Here is a 19,802-nt window from a genome sequence, read left to right on the forward strand (position 1 = left end):
TGATGATGTTCTACTCCCCCCACCGAGAAGTATGTTCCTTTCAAGCACTGTGTGACCCCTGGAAACCAAATTTTCAAGGTATGGTACTCTCGCATTTTTTTGCTTCGTATGCCCCTGACAGATCAAAGCAGATTCCATGAAAATCTGGGTAATATTCCAACATGCTTCTCATTCCATTGTCGTGAAGATCCCCCCTGTTTTCTCAAGGTTCAATTTCAGGAATAACTGAATAATGGATATCTGTTTTAATTTGCAGGTTGTGCAGTTTGACTTTGAAGAAACTGATAGTGTTGAAAGAATTGGATAAAGATCTCATTTCTGTGGTAATTGCCGTCAAAATGCAGGTAATATAAATCTTACTAGATGTGATAAGATAATCAGGTGCATATCACAAAGTTTTAATAGCACAGTAACAAAATCCTGCTCCCTGACATCACTTATGTGGAAAAATTAGTTGAGTTCCGAGCCTTTCAGAAAAGATTGTGTTGATCTTGTGTTGTGTAAGAAATTAGATTCATTTAGAAAAGCTAAACTTTTTTTTAGCAGGGGAGGAGATGGGGGCTGTTGCCCTGGACCTCACACATGAAGGGAGCTACAGCAGCGATGACAAACACTTCACCTGAGAAGCGAGCAAAGGAGGGAGGCTCAAACGAACATTCAGCCTCCAGGCCTCAGAGTCTTAAACTGATCCTCAGGAGGTTCTCTCATACCACATTGAGCAATGGAGCAGGCAGAAGTAACACAAGAGAGCAAAAGTCTTCCCCGCCTCCCCCAAGTCATCTGAATGTACCAGAGAACTCAAGGGAGATGAAAAGAGGTTACATGTTTTGCACTGGGCTTCAGATCAGGTAGAAGCAGTGAATCTCTTGATTGCATTTGCTCACTCCAAACCTCAACAGGACATGAGTGACACCACCCCCCAGTCCTTTTTTCATTCCAGAAGACTTGGATTAATGAATCTGTATGCTCCTGGCCAGGACAGGAACTACCAGAGGGCCTGAGGTACTTACCCCTAACAGCCTGGCAAGCAAATTTTGGATGCCTAGCCCTCCAAGAGAGTCTTTGCCTAGCTACCTGTACCTTCTTAACATCTCTTCCCTTCCCATTGTGTGGGATTATGTTTCTGCTGCTGAGTTGCTTGTAGTTTGCCCCTTTCCCAAATCATTTTATTAATTTTATTAATATTAATTCAAATATTAATTTGATGCACTGAGATTTGGTAGGGAAAAGGGAGATGCAGCTTTCTTTGCTTGAGTGAGCAGCAGCAGCAATGAGAGAGAGAGGGAGAGAGGGAGAAGAGGAAGGATGAAAGCGAGTGTATGTGTCTCGATTTTTCCTTTTTCTTTTTTTTAAACCAATCCCCCCTCCCTCAGTTTTCCTTGGCTGTGTAATGAGGGTTGTTTCTGGCTAAATGTGGGTCTATAGGAGTGCATTTGTATCCACCTCACGATCTTAGACTCACTTGGCTCAGTTTCCCTTTTTTGTGCAGTGTTGGTTGTTGCTGTAATAGGAGAACGTGGATCCAAAGGAGTGTTTTTGTGTGGGTATGTGGATGTAGAGACAGCAGCCTAGAACATTCCACACTTCTGGAGACATTCTAGCTTGTGCAGACTTCCTCTGTGGTCACTGGCATGCTAGAACGGATGGAGTGGCCAGCATGCATGTTTTCGTTATGCATGGGCTGCTGGGATCACCGGCGGTGGGAGGTTGGTTACAGTAACTACAGAAGGGGGTGGTTACGGGAACCACACGGCACCACGCCATTCCCAGTTGTGTGACAGGCGTGCGTGTCATGGTTTCACTACCCCCTCTGTAGTTACTGTAACCATCCTCCCCCTGTGCATGTCTGAACAGGCCCAAAGACTACAGTAATGTGATTGTCACTGCTAGTACTTTCTGTATTTAATTTCCTTCTAATCTCACTGTTTACAGCTCCCACCCCCACCCCACCATCGTTTGTACTGTATATATTCTTGAAACGCTTGATAACACTCCATGAATCTGAAGAGGTGGGTATAGTCCACAAAAGTCTGTGCCAGAATAAATGTGTTAGTCCTTCAGATGCCACAAGACTCTTTGTTGTTTCAGCCTTGTTACTGTGCTTCTATAAGGATGCTAGTTTGAAGCAGTTGTGGCCCTTTAAACCAAAGATGCTGCCTTCTTGTTTAGAAGCCTGGGTGGTTATGCTTATTTAGTTGAGAAATTACTGACAACAGGTGAGTTGGTTCCCTTTTTCCTGTATATGATTATGTATAATAGTGAACTGAATAAATTTTTGAATTTATGTTTTAACATATTATTTTTGCTTTCTACACTGCAACTGGATCATGCTACTATGATCCCATGAAACCTGGGGCCCTTGTGGGAGGTCGGGGGAAACTATGTGGGGTATGACTGACAGCTCGAAAGGAAGCAGAGGGCACAGCTAAGAAGGATTTCCCTTTGGCTGCCAGGCACATTGGAAAGAGCATGGGAGAAGGAGACAGGTGTAAGGTGGCAGCCCCTTTCCTTTGGTCGGAGGCCACAGCAGGGAGCCTTGGAGGTAGGCTTGTCCTTGACACAAACGCTTGCCTGATGCAAAAGGTATGGACAGCAGCCACCTGTCAAAGGCATTTGTGGGGTGCTGCTGGTGATAGTCATTCGTTTAGATTGTTTTATAAAACGTATCAGACAGATTAATGGGAATGAAAGCCAGTGTAGTGTAGTGGTTGGACTGGGACTTGGGAGATGTGAGTTCTAGTTCCCACTTGGCAATGAAGCTCACTGAGTGACTTTGGCCCGTCACTGACTCTCAGCCTAACCTACCTCACAGGGTTGTTGTGAGGATAAAATGAAGAGGAAGACAACCATGTAAGCTGCCTTGGGTTCCTTCAAGAGGGGAAAAGGTGGGATACGAATGTAATAATAAACAAATAGGTTTATCAGAGCAATTAGCCATTAAAGGTAAAATAGAATCGCCACATTCAGATATAGTGACTCAGTTTGCACAGTTAACCTATGTGTACTGGGTTGGTTGGTGAGCAGAAAATGTGCACTTCACAGAGTCCCTAAATGCATAGAGACCTTTGTCGTTTAGCACAGTTAGTAGAGTTTAGTGGGCTTTAGCTAACAAAAGTAGGCCCCTTGATGGGGTTCTGTAGCGAGCCTCTCACATACTTTTAATTGGTATCAAGCAACTGCAATCTCATATGTCAACAACTGTGCATATGCCTGGTTACCTCACCCTTATTTCACCCATGAGCTGGGAGGATTCATTCCTAAGCACGAATGCTAGGGTTGCTTCAGAAAGGCAATTAAATTCCCAGACTAAAATGCTTTGAGGACCTTTGAGGGGGAGGCAAGCCTGCCCTCCTTCTCCTAAGAGAGTGTTTCTTTCTGTCAGCTCCTAAGCCAAGGGAGAAAGCTATAAAAGCAAGTGGGCTGGTTTTGATCTTCAGTCTTGCTCTAACATGCATACTACTGGCCTGAAGAAACTTGGGGCCCTGAGGAACGGCCTTGGGGACCCAGATAGACACTCAGGGTGTGGCAACTGCTTTGTCACATGAAGGGAGGTGCGCATCTAGGAGGGTCAAATCTGTCTTCTTTTTCTTTCACAGGGGGGCTGTAGGAGTTGACCATCATGCCTACAGACATTGCTCAGTAAAGCAAGGAATAGAAAGATAACCCATATTCAGTCTCAGGAATTAAACTGAGTTCAAACAGGGTGGGGAAGAGAATGAATTCAGCAAGAAGTTCTTGTCTGTGTTATACAATAGTGCAAATATATCATTTTAAGGGCTTGGTCCTCCATGAACCCATGCTGCTCAATCTCCATGCATTTCTGTGGGGATCAAGCACCAGCCCCACTTGGCCCCAGAGGCTGTGCGTCAACAGAGCTGGGTGGAGGGCATCTGGGGATAATAAACTCTTTTGGTTTAGAAGGGAGGTGTGAACTTTCTTTGCATGTATGTATTCTGCATCCATTTTCTATCAATAAACTGTCATCTTTTTCACAAGTAGCTTGTTTCATCTTGATAATCAAAAGAATCTGATTGATGACTGGGCCCTGATAGAATCAGGACCCCAGATCAACACACCATGTTAACCATGGGTTGTTTGGAGTGCGTGATAGTGAGCGAGTGTGCTGACTCATGATTGCTCATCCACCTCTGCTTCGCTAAACAACCCAGGAACATTCCTTGGTTGTTCTTCATTACATCTAAACCCGGAACTCTGGATTTTTAAGGGAGAAACAACCCAGGGGTTTGATCCATGTTTTGTTCTTGGGGTTGTTGGATTTTAATCTGTAGTTAAAACCCAAACCACGATTGGTTCTTGGGTTTCATCCCATTGTTTTTTCTGTAATCGTGCAATCAGTATGTTGCTGAAAATCATGTTCTGAGTAGAAATGGAAATAGCCCTTCCTCTTGACCACATACCTCCTGTAACATGTGAAAGTTTTGTGCATGCATAGCTGTACATGTTAGAGCCCAATTTTCTCATGAAAAAAGGGAAGTTCATATAAAGCCATTGGTTGTACAGCCATACATGAAAGACCCTTGTATTGCACATTTAGGGAGGTGTGAGGTGGAGGGAATAGGTATGCTCTCATTGCAGGAAGGAGCTTGATAGCCTGGTAACTGTATGAGCTTGGGTGTCAGCTTAGCTCCATGACGGTGGAGGTGATGCAATCTTTTCATCTTAAGGAAAAACCCTCAGAGCCCACCGCTCACTCTTTAGCTTAGAGAGAGTGTGGGTTCTTCTCACCTTTTCAGTAAGGTTAAGGAGTTCATTTAAGTTCATTAGTGGAACTTTCCTGCAGCAATGTTAACAAACTCTTAATACCTAAATATACCCACTCACCCTTTAACTGCTTCTACTATTCCTCTTCCAGAGAGCACTGACTTTCTTCCTTTTTCCCTTTCCAAACTTGGCTTGTCACTGGATCCAGAATCTCTCAACTCCTTTCCCACTTTTAGTGCACACAAACAATGGGCAGTTACCTCACCAATTCCTTACCACAATCTGGAAAGCTCCCCCTTCCTCACTGCTTTGTCTAACCTCCCTTAGGGTGGCTTCTCCTACTTTCCCTATTGCTGCAGCTGCTGCATGCTCTGCTTGGCATTGAAATGGTAGCAGAGGTGGCAGGAGAGCACTGGATGCCCAGCAGCTGCCACAAGCCCTGCCTGCCCCAGCTGGACTCATTTCCAGCCAGCTCAGCCATGGTGTGGTCAGAGCCAGACACGTGCCACACCCAAACCTCCACACTAGGTATTAGTCTAATGTGACATCTAAGTAGATGTGATTGATAGTAATCCCTGATCAGTTTTCTTTTTCTTTTCAGGGTTCAAAACGAATATTGCGGTCTCATGAAATTGTGGTGCACCCTAGTGGGCATGTAGAAACAGAACTTGCACTGACCTTTTCCCTACAGGTAACGTAGGAACTCCTAACTTTTACCCACCTGTCTGTTATTGTAAGCACCTTCATGTATGACATTAACTAAACCACATAAGATGTTTTTTAAAAATTTGATCCATTGATCTTATTCCCTATGAAATCATAGGGCTGGAAGAGACTAGAAGATTGTAATTGGATACTCACTTGCCCCAAAACAGGTTCTCTGCAAGCAGAATCCCTTGCAATGGATTGCAATGGATTCCAGCCAGTCCATGACTCTCTACCATCTGAGGTGAAATATCTGTCCCCAACATGTGTAGATAATACATGTTGGAAATAATTGAAGCTGAGCTTAGTTTTGTGCCAGGCTTAAGTGGAGCACTTTTCAGGGCCAGAACTCAGACGTGACACATGTTGCACATGAAAAGAGTTCTGCTGATACATACTGAGGGGCCGTCTAGCCCCAGATTCTGTTAATAGGCGCTGTCAGAAAATCTACAAATGGCATGAGGGCAGCAGCTCTCATCCCTGCCCAGCATCTCATAAAATGTGGGGATTCAAATTTCACTATCAGAGCTAATAGCTGTTGATAGGTCAGGCATTCATCTTCCATCAATGTATCCTAACCCTAAAAGCATCTGCGCTAATGGCCATCACCACAGGCAGTGAGCTGGTTAACTATGTGTTCTGTGAAACTGCGCTTCCTTTTGGCCATTTAGAACCTAATAGTGGTCAATTGGATTACCACATGTTCTAGTATTATACGAGAGGGAGAAATATTTATCTTTCTCAGTGATACGATATGCATGATCTTATAAACATCATTTCCCTCTTTGAAATGAAATGAATTTTACTGTGAGTAAATTCTTTTCCTTTTTCTAGGGCTGAAAGTTCTGGGTATAAACTTCTTGTTCAAGGAGTGTTGTGCCTAACTGGAGGATTGGGGTAGTTGTAAGGGGAGGTGGAGGCCACAAACCTTTTCTCCCATGAAGTACTGGAAAAAATGCGAGGAGGAGCAGCTACAAGGATCAGGGGAGGGAGCACCTTCCCTACAATGTCCCCACACTTGGATGTTTGCTGGGAAAAATGGTGTGTGGCCTCCCCGATCCTCCAGTTTGGCATCCCACTCCTGAATTGGCGTTAGGCCCTAACAAAATGCAGCCTTGGAAAAGGTGTTCTGAGCAACAACGGCAACAAAAGGGGGTGGGGAGAAGAAGGTGTCTGGAAAAGCACACTTGGTTCTGTGCAGAGAGAAAAGGTGTGTGAAGTTAAACGTTGTTAATTGACACATTTACATTTTTTTACTCCATTTTTTAAATAGGCATCTCATGTATTTCTTTCAAATGTTGGTGAATTTGAAGGCAATCCTTCTAGGTTTGGTGATGGGTTTTTTTATATAATTTATTTTTTATAAAAAGAAAACAACAATAACAAACACACAATACACATACACTAAAATATCTCTTAAGATTGTAAGATATCTACTTTTGGCTCCCCTTACACAACAAATGCTTATTATTATTCTCTACTTCTTATTTTAGTTGTATAACATACATTAAGTTCACAGACATTATCTCATTTCTCTCCTAATTTTTAACAACAACAAAAACCCTAACCATCTCAAAGTTCAAAATCCACATACATAAATATCATTTTTCTCTGTTTATTGTACAAATTCTATAAAAGGTTTCCAATCTAACATAAATTTAGTTGTTGATCCTTCTTTAATTATAATAGTAAGTTTTGCCATCTCTGCCAGTTCCATAGTTTTCATGATCCACTCGCTCACAGTTGGTATTGTTTCATTCTTCCACTTTTGTGCACACAATAACCTTGCAGCCATTGTCATGTAGAGAAAGGGGGTTCCCCCCTTCTCTTTTATGTGTTTATCTGTTAGACCCAGTAAAAAAGTTTCTGGCTTTAATTCTATTGTAGTCTTTAATATTCTTTGAGCTAAAGACTGTATTCATTTCCAAAATATTTTAGCTTTTTTACAAGTCCACCATAAATGATAAAAACGTTCCATCCTGATAGTCACATTTCCAACATTTTCCAGAAACACCCTTATACATTTTAGACAGTTTGAACGGTGACATATACCATCTATGCATCATCTTATAAAAATTCTCTTTAAGATTTGTACATAAATTAAATTTTAGATCTTTTCCCCACATACTTTCCAACTCTTCCATTAATATATTATGACCAAGATTTTGTGCCCATTTTATCATACAATCTTTACTTGCTCATCCTGTCTCTCATACCTTAACAGTAATTTATACAGTTTAGTAATAACATGTTCATCATTTGTACACAGTGCTGTTTCAAACTCAGATTCTGTTTGTTCAAATCCACCATTTTTCTCATCTATTTTAAACCTTTCTTTAATTTGCAAATATGAAAACTTCTTCCAATAAGTTTTCCCTTGATTTTAACTTATATTCCCCTTGCGACCATTCCAGTAAATCATTATATCTTATCCATTTATGCATGCTATCAAATTCTCTTCTATGCACTGCTTCTTTTGATGATATCCAACGTGGTGTGTTTTGATAAAACCTTAATTTATATTTATTCCAAATTCTTAATACAGCCTGTCTTGTATAATGATTATTAAAATATACATGCACATTTGTTTTATCACACCACAAATAACCATGCCACCCATATCTCAATTCATGTCCTTCTAATTCTAAAAGTCTTCTATTTTTCAGTGTCACCCATTCCTTCATCCACATCAAGCAGCAGGCAAAAAAATAGGTTTTAAAATCTGGTAATCCCAAGCCACTTCTTTCCTTTGCATCTTGTAAAATTTTTATTTTAACTCTTGTTTTTTTTTGCTTGCCATATAAACTTTGTTATATCTCTCTGCCACTGCTTAAAAGGTAAATCCGATGTAATAATGGGTATAATTTGAAACAAAAATAACATTCTAGGTAATACATTCATTTTAATTGTTGCAATTCTTCCCAAAAGTGATAGCTGTATTTTTCCAATTTTGATAGGTCTTGTTTAATTTCATTCCACACATAGTTATTTTGAAAAAGCATACAGAGTCCCAGATATTTTACCTTCTTTTCAATTTGGAAGCCCGTCTTATTCATCAACTTTTTTTGATGTAAGACTTCCGGTAAGGAGCCATGTTGTCCTGGCAGTGACTTGTGGGGCTCCGCAGGTTGCTTTTTTCAAACAGCTGTGAAAAGGTTGAGAAACCTCCTCCCCCCCCCCCCCCGGAAAATAAAGGGGAAGCCTAAGGTGCCATCCAGATGAAATCTTAGAAGAACAGCGGTCTTTGCGGGGGATGCAAAGGGGCTCAAAACTAAGGTTAGTCGCCGGAGTTAATCGTCTACTGAAACGCTGTTTTGAAACCCTTAATTAACTAAGAGACTATAAGGACAGATGAGCGCCAATCTTAGATAGTATTTGGAAACTTAAGCTACCAGCAAGCACTACTTGCACAGCAAAAAGCAAAAGTATGGCAGTTGTATAAATCTAACATGAATTAAAATCAAGGCATTAAAACGAATTTAGCTCAAGAGATTTTTTTCAGAGAAAGGAGAGAAAAAAGAGAGTACTAAGACTGTTTACATTTTTAAATAAGTATTACAGCCTATTTAAATTTCTATTTCTTAAAATCATGGTTTGAAGGTTTGAATTTATATGGCTGAAAGCTATGTTTTTGTCCAGTTGCTATTTTCTTCTGCATGACCTTGAGAAAGCGATGAAGTCAAAATAAATACATCTTTGGCAGAAAGCCTGGAATAGGCTGGAATAATATCAACTTGTGGGCTGACTGCTTGAAATTTACTAAAGAAGGAGTATTGCTGACACCTGTTGGATGCTAAAAAATCAGCAGCTTATGATAATTCATAATTATTGAATTATGAGAACTTAATTATTGAATTAAGAGAACTTTTTATGTTCTCTTTTTAATCTTTTTTTCCTTTTGATACTGAGAGAGATCTTTTTTGGTATTGGAGGATTAATAACTTACTGGATATCTAGATAAATTAATTTATAAAGGAAGTAATGAAGAAGACAAATGAATGCTATGAATTTGGATAAACAAGCAAAGAATATCAGAATAACTCGTAGCAGAGCAAATACCTGGGAGATGCCTACAGAACAATTAAGTAGAAATACTAAATTGGTAAAGACTATAGCAGCCTTTTTGAGTAAAGAAGAGAAAATCGTGGAAATAGATCGAGCTTATAGACTGAATTCAACATATGCAAAAACAAAAGGTCTACCCAGAGATATTATTGTCCATTTTGTAAAGAAAACTACAAGGGATTCAGTTCTCCAGCAGCACTATAAAACTAAATTGAAGATGGTGGGCAAAGAGATTATTGTCATGAAAGAAATTCTTGGAAGACTTTTGAGGAAAAGGAGAGATTATGCATTTTTAATAACAATCCTGAAACAGAAAATGATCGTGTTTAGATGGGAATTCCCAGAAGGTGTGGTCTTCTCTTACAGAGAACAGAGATATAAGCTGAAGTCAGTTCAAAAAGCAAGAGAGTTCCTTTGAACTTATGGAAAAGGTTGGACAGACCGACAACCTGATGTACAAGAAGATGATAGCGCTCAGGGTGCAGTAGGTGGAAATTAGGAATGCATCTTAATCTTATATTTCTTTAAAAATGGATTACAAATTTTTAACTTGGAACATTAATAGGGCGAATGCTCCTCAAAAGAGAAAGAAAATATTTTATTATTTACAAAAATTGAAACAAGATATAATATGCTTACAAGAAACTCATATTAAGAAAGAAGTTACCAAATATTTAATAAAAAATTAGTTGAAAAGTTTATAACTGCAAGCTGAAAAAAGAAAAATGGAGTAGTTTTATATGTTAAGTGACATTTGGGACCGGAATTGGTATTGTCAGATGAACAAGGTCGTTTTGTGGGAGTTAAATTACACTGAATGGTGTATCAACGTTGATTTTAGGGGTTTATGCACGTAATGACCACGAAGCGTAATTTTATGAGGATCTCTTATCCAAACTCGTGGATCTAACTTTTGACAGTTGGTGTTTAATGGGAGATTGGAATGGGTGATTGCACGTGAAATTGATAGAATATCGGAGAAAAAAATAAAGAGTAATCAAGGGAAATTACCTAAAAGTTTTTTTGAATTGTTGGACAATTTGGCTTTAGTAAATGTATGGAGAGATAAAAATGGAACCTCAAAAGAAAATACATATTTTTTTCAGAAAGACATAAATCTTTTTCAAGGATTGATATCATTTTGACAACTAAATTGCTTGCTACAGATATTGACAAAATACAAGTTCTGCCAAGATCATTTTCGGACCATTACCCTATATCTATGTTATATGTGAAAAGAAGCACTACCTTTAGATGGAGATTGAATGAAATGATATTTCACAATAAAAGTATTGTGGATGACACTAAAAAGAAATTGAGGGAATTTTTTGAACTGAATCTGGACAAAGGAACAAATAACCGAAAAGTATGGGATGCAAGTAAGGCCTATATGAGAGGTTATTTTATACAACAAAACACGCAACTGAAAAAGAAAAGAGAAGAGAAGGTACAAAATATTCTAAAACAGATAAAGGAGAAAGAAGAATTCCTAAAGAAAAAACCGGGAAAAGCAAGTGTCCTTCGACAGATTAAATTACTCCAACAACAATTGTCGATGGTAACAGTTGTCAAGGGCTCCTTGGAGGCCTCTCTCAGTCTAATCCAGTAGCCAAGTCCAGACACAGACAAAGGGATTCCTTTCAAAGCTTTATTCTTCTTTTACAACTTAACAACTCTACAGGTAGCAACTAGATCTGAGCAGCAGAGTACCTATGCCCTAAGTTGGAACAGTTGGTCCCCGTTTGAAAGGGAATTACTGGCAGACCCTTGAACTTAAGGACTAGGGAGAGTCCCTCCCCTTTTCCCTTGGATCCTCTGGGAGCAGCCGTTGTTTGCGTGCCAACCGGGCACTACGCCTCCTTTCTGCGCCCTCCATTTGGCGCCGCTCTCTGCGTCGGCGTCGCGCGTCCACCAAGTTTACTTCCCGCACTCAGTCACTCCCTGGACTGCTATCTAATCTAGGAATGCTGGTGGGAGGAATCTCCGTCAGCTGTGGCCCCTGGGAAAGAGAAGCACGCTCCCCTCCCAGGAGCGACTGCTCTTCCTCAGAATCAGAACTACTCTGGGATTCTATGGGCTCAGTGTCCACCCTGACAACAGTTCAGGATATGCTAAAAAATTAAACTTTGTAAAACAAAGACGTTTTGAATTTGCTAATAAACCAGGAAGATGGTTGGCCTATAAACTTAGAAAGGAAAAAGAAAAGAAAACAATTGTGAAAACAAGGGAAAGTGGATTACAATTAACTGATAATGTGGCAATTCAGAAAGTCTTTCATCAATATTATTCGAATTTGTATAAAGGACATGATATTTCATCTGAATTAATGGATAAATATATTCATAAACAAAATCTACCAAAAATTACTAAGGAACAAAAACAAATGATGAATGGCCCAATGACAGTGGCTGGTCACAGACAGTGGCCGGTCTGGTCCTTGCTTCAGTCCAACACAGAGAAAGCTGATTGAAGCAGGGCCAAGCCTGGTTCCAGCCAGGCTCTGTTGCCATTGTTCCACACATAGCTTTCTTTTAGGTGGGCAGAGAGGTGGTGCCAGGGGAAGGTGGCTGGTGGTGGGGGCAGGGGGGCTCACTCATGTTGCCGCTCCCTGCATCTGCTGCCTGAGGTGAGCAACTCACTTTGCTTCATGGTAGGGCCGGCCCTGGAGCAGTCAGAGAGTAAGGCATCTGCATATATCCGAAGTTCTCACACCCATCACTGTGGAGCAGAAATGCCACCTATTGTGTATAGCAGAAGAGGACAGCCATGCATATCTGGTTTGTTCTGTGTGCCTAAGCATTTACTTGACATATTTTACCCAGACAAAGCAGATTTTTCAGAGTTAAAAGTGTTAGGAGTGTACTTAAAATGACAGTGTCATGTAACAGTGTTTTAATCTTCCGTAAGATTCTATATTTTAGATTTGTATTTGTCCAATACTTCTTTTTATGAAGGCTTTAATCTACCTTCAACCTGTTCTTACAGACTGTGGGCCACTGCGCACAATCACAGTGAGAGAAATCAGCCATGGTGGCTTATTTCCCCCACTGCATGTGCCATCCATATTTTCCTAATTACCTTTACTGGTGCATGGCTTGGGGAGGGGGGGCAGCAAGCCTCAAATAACCCAACAACAGCCCGCACACGGTAGGGTTAGTCACCAGTCAATGTGCTAATTCATATCCGGTGCTACACCCTTGTTTTCTCCTGTTGTACATTATAATAAGCCTTGAAATGTTTTAACTGCAGTATCTTCATTTCTTGAAAAGAGAAGGCAACACACTTCAGATCATGCTGCAGAGGCGGAAACGGTATAAAAATAGAACAATTCTTGGCTACAAAACTTTGGCAGTGGGATCTATTGACATGGTGGAGGTAGGTGCCTGTCGTCATAGCTCATAAGCATAGTGATTGTCTTACAGATGGAATTTTCATATGTTAAATGAAGGGAATAAACAGAACCATTTGCCTGGAGTTACCTTTCAGGCTTCTCTGCCTGTATCCAGTGTTTATTTATTACAGCTCCTTGTTTTTATGGCACCCCCAGCCTGTTCTTGTCACAGACTCAAACTGAAAATAAACAGTCTCAACCTGACCTTAAATCAAACTGGTTTCTTCTGACAGCTTACTGTCTTCTTATCCCACTCCAATCCAAACTCCTGGTTCACCTCCCTCCTGGAGTGAAATTTTAGTCTGCTTGGCGTACGATCTTGCTGAGGTCCATCAATCCCAGAATGGGAGCGAAAAGCATTGGGTGGGGAGGCCTCTTCCTTAGGCTCCTGAGAGCTAGAGCTTTGGTTCCCCTCCCTCGCCTCTGTTGAGGCCTCAGTCTGGCCTGGCGTCTTCCCACTCTCCTGTAGGAGGGCTGAGGCCTTCTGCTGCTTCACCTCACCCTCATTAGTTCTCCTTGGCGCTTCTGCAGCTGCCCAGCCCTTGACAGGAGTGCCGTTGCTAGCTAACTGCAAGCCTGGTTTGTCAGCATGCTAGTTTATTCTTTCTCACCTGTCTTGGGGAGGTTGTGGGCTTTGTCTGGGGAAATCTCTTGATTCTGTTACAGGTATTAATAGACCTTTTCTGATCTTCTGTAAAGGCTCTATTGCAGAAGTGTTGTTTAAGTTCTTTTTAAGTGTTGTATTTACTTTGAAAGTCAGAAAATACGAGTTTTCAGGTTCACCTAGGTTGTCCACAAGCAGAGGGCTGACATTATAACATTATACACGTTATAACATTAAACACGTTGTGACAAACACATTGTTTAACATCACATCTCCTTTTTTAAACTGTTAAGCAGCCACTAGAGGGCCTGATTAGGACCTTCGTACGGGGAGGTTAGTTTAATCTTTTCTTCCCATCATGTGGTTCTGACTAAAATCACCTTCCCAAACTACTGTTTGGCACAGGAGCTCCCATTGGCATCTATGGAAAATCCTCACCTTCAGCTAATAGCAGCATTTGGGGAGCCAATTTTATCAGCTCTGTAGTGCAGGAGGAGGAAAGAGTTAAACCTCCCTTTCATCATGTGCTGTGGTCCCAGTTCTGATCCGAGCCCCTGGTTTTTGCAATTTAAAAAATGCATGTTTGGCATTGAGGTGGTGGTGATCAGCCAGAACATTGCTGGGAGACGAGGAGCACCTCTCCTAGTTGCTTTGTCCATAATACATTTGCTGAATCTTGTATGTGAATGAATGAGCTAATGGTTTAAATCTGGGTGTGATGTGGAAACATTTTTATTTACTTAGGTTCCCTCTGTCCCATCCTTCTCCTCTTCCCTAAAAACACAATGTGATGCATGTTTTCTTAGAAGTAATTCCCTCTGAGTTTAGTGACTAGCTGTTTATGAAGACTAGTCAGTATAAATTTTAGAAATAAGAAATTTTAGTTTGCTTATACAAATGTGAAGGTTGCATTACAAATGGCAGAAGAGCCTTGGCTGAACAAATAATCAACGTATTTTATTGCCTGATCCTATGCATGCTTACTCAGAAGTAAGCCAACTGAGTTCAGTGGAGCTTACTCCGAGCTAAATGTGCATAGGATTACAGAAGAACATAGTGAGGAGTCAAAGTTTGTAACTTCCAGTCATTCCAGAATACAATCAGAACACAGCAGCTTTTCCCCCTTCCCTTTTCATGGACACCATTGCTCAGTATTCAAAAAGCAAAATGTTTGGGGCCATTTTGAGATCTCTAAATGTGCAGGGGGAAAGAGTTAAACCTCCCTTTCATCATGTGCTCTGGTCCCAGTTCTGATTCTGAGTTTTAAATATCAAAAAAGTGGTTTCATCATCAGTCTTGATTAAAATAAACAAACCCCAGAGTAGTTTCCCCCCCCATCATCCTGTGTTATCTGAGAAGTAGCCTCTACCCCATGAAAATTCATGCAACAGAAGATCTTTAAAGGCTCAATCCTATACATGTTTAGATGGAAAATTCCTACAAACTCCCAGCATGCCCCAGCCAACTAGCTTGGGAATGCTAGGAGTTTTAGGATTTTTAAATGTGTAAATATGCATAGAATTGCACCTTAAGGTGGCCACAGTACACCACCTGAAAAAAACTGTACGTAGCTATCTAGAACAACTTCTTGCTAGCACTGTCTTTTGATCAACATACCCACCCACCCTTGCAAAATAAATCCTGATAGCCAGCTGTTTCAGGTAACATATCTGAAAAGGTAGCTTTATTTACCTTTGCAGAAGACTGCTCCAGCTGGTCCAGGGACTACAGAAGCAAGAAAGCTCCCAGAGAGGGAGCGACCAGAGCAAGCGAACAGGGGGAACAAACAGGAGGTGGCCAGGGGAGGTCAAGGGGGAGGCCCCTAACATTTTTTTATTTTTATTTTTAAATTATTTTTCTTGCAACACACACTTCCACACCACTGGGACTCTGCTTTTAACCTCTCCTGAGTAGAGGAGCAGGCACAGGCTAGTCTAGAACAATCACAAAGCTAGACACAAAAAGGGAAAAGAGGCTATGGAAGGACAAGACTCTCCAGTGGTGGTGACCTGCAAGGTGTGTGCAGTGTTTGTTTTCTTGCCTGAGGACAATGTGGCCTACACCTGCAACAAGTGCAAGTTGATCACACTGCTGGAAGAAAAAGTAAGAGGACTGGAGCGGCAACTGTTGACCCTCCGGGGAATAAGAGAACATGAAGAGTTCTTGGAAGAATGGTGGAACTACAGCAGCAAAGTGAAGACCAGAAGCTTGAAGAGCAACAGAGCAAGCTGAGGCAGAAGTGGGAAATGCTGAGGTGAGGAAAAATGCAGTAGAGGATACTCCTTGGAAAAGGGAGACAGGAGAAGGAGAACTAGATGCCACTCTGCACCAGTGGAAGCAGTGGAGCTGTGGAACTGATTCCAGGTACTTGCGGATGAGACTGGAGGACAGCCTGCAGAGGAAGAATAATAGGGGAACCTACGTGAGAGTGAGCAAGAGGCTGAAGGTCAGTCAAGCAGAGGCGATGAAACCCAGGCCTAAAACAACAAGAAGAGAAGAGTAGTAGTAGTGGGAGACTCCTTGCTGCGTGGGATCGAAACCCAAGTATGTCACGAAGACCCATGGACTTGCCAGGTATGTTGTCTCCTGGGAGGACAGATTAGGATGTGACTGAAAGGTTGCCTGCACTCATAAAGCCCACTGACAGGTATCCCTTTCTTCTCATCCATGTGGGAACAAATGATACGGCCAAGCGGAGCTACGAAAAAATCACGTCAGACTTTGAAGCTTTGGGAAGGAAACTCAAGAACTTGGGGGTCCAGATAGTTTTCTCATCCATCCTTCCAGTAGTTAGAAGAGGGATAGAAAGGGAACAAAAAATACTCCGGGTGAATGACTGGCTACGGAGGTGGTGCCGACGAGAGAAATTTGGATTCTGGGACCACGGGCTATACTTCCTGGAAGATGGACTGTTGGCAAGGGATGGGTTGCACCTCACAAAGGTTGGGAAGAATGTGTGTGGCCACAGCATGAAGAACTTCATCAGGAGGGCTTTAAACTCAATCCTACAGGGGAGGGAGACGTAAAGTTGGGGGTAACAGTGGATTAAGGCTCATGCACCACAACGGAGAGAACAGCTCTAATAGTGCCCAATAATAGTCTTCAGACACATGTAGGAAGAAAGCCAGACTATGAAGCACATGGTCTTCGATGTCTATATACTAATGTCCAGAGTATGGTAAACAAACAGAGAAAACTTGAACTCTTAATACAAGAGGGAAATTATGACTTGATAGGTATAACTGAGACTTGGTGGGATGGCTCTCATGACTGGAATACAGCAATTGAAGGATAGATCTTGTTCAAAAAGAACAGGAGGAACAGAAGGGGAGGTGGGGTTGCACTGTATGTGAAAAATACATATTTCTGCACAGAAATACAGGAGGATGAGCTTGGTAGCCCCATCGAGAGCATCTGGATCAAAATAAATGGAGCAAAGAATAAAAGGAACCTGGTGGTTGGAGTCTTACTACCAGCCACCCAATCAAGGAGAAGACGAGGATGAAACTTTTGAAAAGCAAATAGCCAATGTTTCAAGGAAGCATGATGTAGTAGTAATGGGGGACTTCAATTTCCCTGATATTTGTTGGGAGACAAATTCTGCAAAACATGGCCCCTCCAGGAAATTCCTGACTTGTGTGGCGGATAACTTCCTCCTTCAGAAAGTAGAGGAAGGAACTAGAGGATCGGCTATCCTTGATTTGATCCTAACCAACAGAGATGACTTAGTGGATAAAGTAGTAGTTTCAGGAAGTCTGGGGGAAAGCGACCATGTTATATTTGAGTTCTTGGTTCTAAGGGAAGCAAAATCCAAGTGTAGTCAAACGCATACCCTGGATTTTAGGAAAGCTCATTTTCATAAATGCAGAATGATGCTAAGTAAGGTCCCATGGCAAGCAACTTTAATGAGAAAAGGAGTCCAAGATGGGGGGGAGCTTTTAAAAAAGGAAATTCTCAAGGCACAATTACACACAATTCCAACAAGAAAAAAAAGGTGGAAGACAACAGAAGAAGCCAATGTGGCTTCACAAAAAGCTTAGAGATGACCTAAAAACAAAAAAGGACACATATAGGAAGTGGAAAGAAGGCCAAGTAACAAAGGAAGAGTACAGGCAGGTAGCACAGAATTGCAGGGATGGCGTCAGGAAGGCTAACGCTGAGAACAAGCTGAGGTTAGCGAGGGATGCTAAAAGCAACAAAGAGGCTTTCTTCAGCTTGACTTGAGTAAAAGACAGAGGCATAGTAAAAGACAGAGGAAAGAAATGGTGGTTCAGCTATTAAATAAGGATGGCAAAATGATAACAGATGACAAAGAAAAGGCAGAGGTGCTCAATTCCTACTTTGACTCAATCTTCTCCCAAAAGAGGGTCTATGAGCCCCCTGGCAAAGGCGAAGTACAGGCTGAAGGGGCAGGATTGCAGCTTGAGATTGATAGGCATATGGTCAAGGAACACCTAATTACTTTGAATGAGTTCAAATCTCCAGGGCCAGATGAACTGCATCCTAGAGTAATAAAGGAACTGGCAGAAGAACTCTCAGAACCGCTGTCTATTCTCTTTGAGAAATCATGGAGGACGGGGGAAGTGCCAGATGACTGGAGGAGGGCTAATGTTGTCCCTATCTTCAAAAAGGATAAAAAGGAGGAACCTGGGAACTACAGACCAGTCAGTCTGACATCCATCCCTGGGAAAATTCTGGAGCAGATGATAAAGCAATCCATCTGTAAGCACCTTGAAAATAATGCAGCGATGACTTCCGGTTAGAACCGAAGTCGCTCTGGCAACTTCCCACGGGTTCTCCCATGGGAACTTTCTCAAACAGCTTTTTAAAAGGTTGAAAAACCTTTTCATCTCCCCACTGAAAATGCAAAATCATTTGGTTCCGTTGCAGAGTTCTCCAGCATCCCTAGTCATAGATCTGGTAGCTTTAAATAGTGATAGAACGGACCAGGCCACCATTATCACTTTGGATGTTGAAAAATCCTTTGATAAAAATTTACTGGCAATTTATTTTTGCTACTTTTACTAAATTTGGCTTTCCTTTAGAATTTTTGAAGTGAGGACTTCCGGTTGGAACCAGTGATGCTCTGGCAGCTTCCCATGGGCTCTCTGTGGGAGCTTTCTCAAACAGCTTTTTAAAAGGTTGAAAAACCTTTTCATCTCCCCCCTGGAATTAAAAAGGGGGGGGCAAGGCAGCTCTGGATAACATCTTGGAGAAAAGTATCCCCCATGAGATAGTGGGGGGGCTGGATTCCAGGATTATCTCCCCAGAGCTTTACCAACGCAAAACGCTGTTCTGAAACTCGTATGTCATAGGAGAAAACTGGGCTAATGTGTTCCATAATAATATATGCTTTAAGAAATATCAACAACTCCTGAGGGATGATTTAAGAAATATTAACAATATTTGAGAACATCTGAGGACCTGCAAGATCTGTTTGAGAGAAACATGACTACACCAAAGAGAAGAAAGGGGCAGGCATTACTGCCAACTCTCCCCGTACCTCCTGTGTCAAAAGTTTCGAAAACAGAAGATATAGGGGAATTAGTTACTCTGATAAAGACTTTATCTTCGCAATTTATGGAGCAAGCCAAAAGGTTGGATTTAATCCAAAATTCCATCACCGCCTTGCAAGGAGCTGTGGATCTAATTAATGTGTCATGGCAAAAAATGGAGACGAAAACTAATGAGCTAGAAGACCGAATGGCAGGGAATGAAACTACGACACAAGTATGTTTTAAAAATGTCTCTGACAGAATTTCTCAATTGGAGGCCTTCACGAAAAGATCCAATGTACATATTATTGGGATTAAAAATTTGTCTAATGATGTAAAATTGCCTATTTTTGTGGATAAACTTTTGCATGAGATACTCCCCATCCCATCTGATTATTTACTTTGTACTGAGCAGGCATTTCGTGTGCCAAATGCTAAAGGGGCTGACTATACCATCATAGTCCAATTTACAAAAGTCTCCACAAAGAATTATATCCTGCGTTTGGCAAGAGAGGGTGGAAGCCTTTCCTGGAAACAAGATAAAGTTACGTTATTTCCAGATTACATCAAAGAGGTGGCGAAAGAAGGCAATTTATCAAAGCGAAAGATATGGCAAAACAAATGAACTTACAATATTACTTAAAATATCCTGCTACGCTTTGTATTGTGTCTGAAGGTCAGATGAAGAAGTTTATAAATCATGAAATGGTGGCGGCATGGCTGAACGTAAAAATGCGTGAGATTTCTGTTACAACCCCATGAACTGGGATCTTTAAACAAGCTTTGTTAGCTGCTTGTATTTAGTCTACATGATCCAGGC

The 19,802-nt window shown here is 41.4% G+C and overlaps 1 protein-coding gene across 4 annotated transcripts in view; it reads left to right on the forward strand.

The window, feature by feature from the left end:
* PACS2 (phosphofurin acidic cluster sorting protein 2) overlaps positions 1-19,802 on the forward strand; it is a 257,810-nt gene that overhangs the window by 54,928 nt on the left and 183,080 nt on the right. For all 4 annotated transcript variants that reach the window (XM_084854825.1, XM_084854822.1, XM_084854821.1 and 1 more), the window contains exons 2-4: positions 257-344; positions 5,324-5,413; positions 12,742-12,867. In XM_084854825.1, coding sequence (XP_084710951.1) covers positions 339-344; positions 5,324-5,413; positions 12,742-12,867 — 222 coding nt within the window. In that variant the 5' untranslated portion in view covers positions 257-338. The remainder of the gene's footprint in view (positions 1-256; positions 345-5,323; positions 5,414-12,741; positions 12,868-19,802) is intronic.

Source organism: Heloderma suspectum, chromosome 4 (genome assembly GCF_057233095.1).
Source record: "Heloderma suspectum isolate Gila_16-S chromosome 4, 16-S_ref, whole genome shotgun sequence".
NCBI lineage: Eukaryota > Metazoa > Chordata > Lepidosauria > Squamata > Helodermatidae > Heloderma > Heloderma suspectum.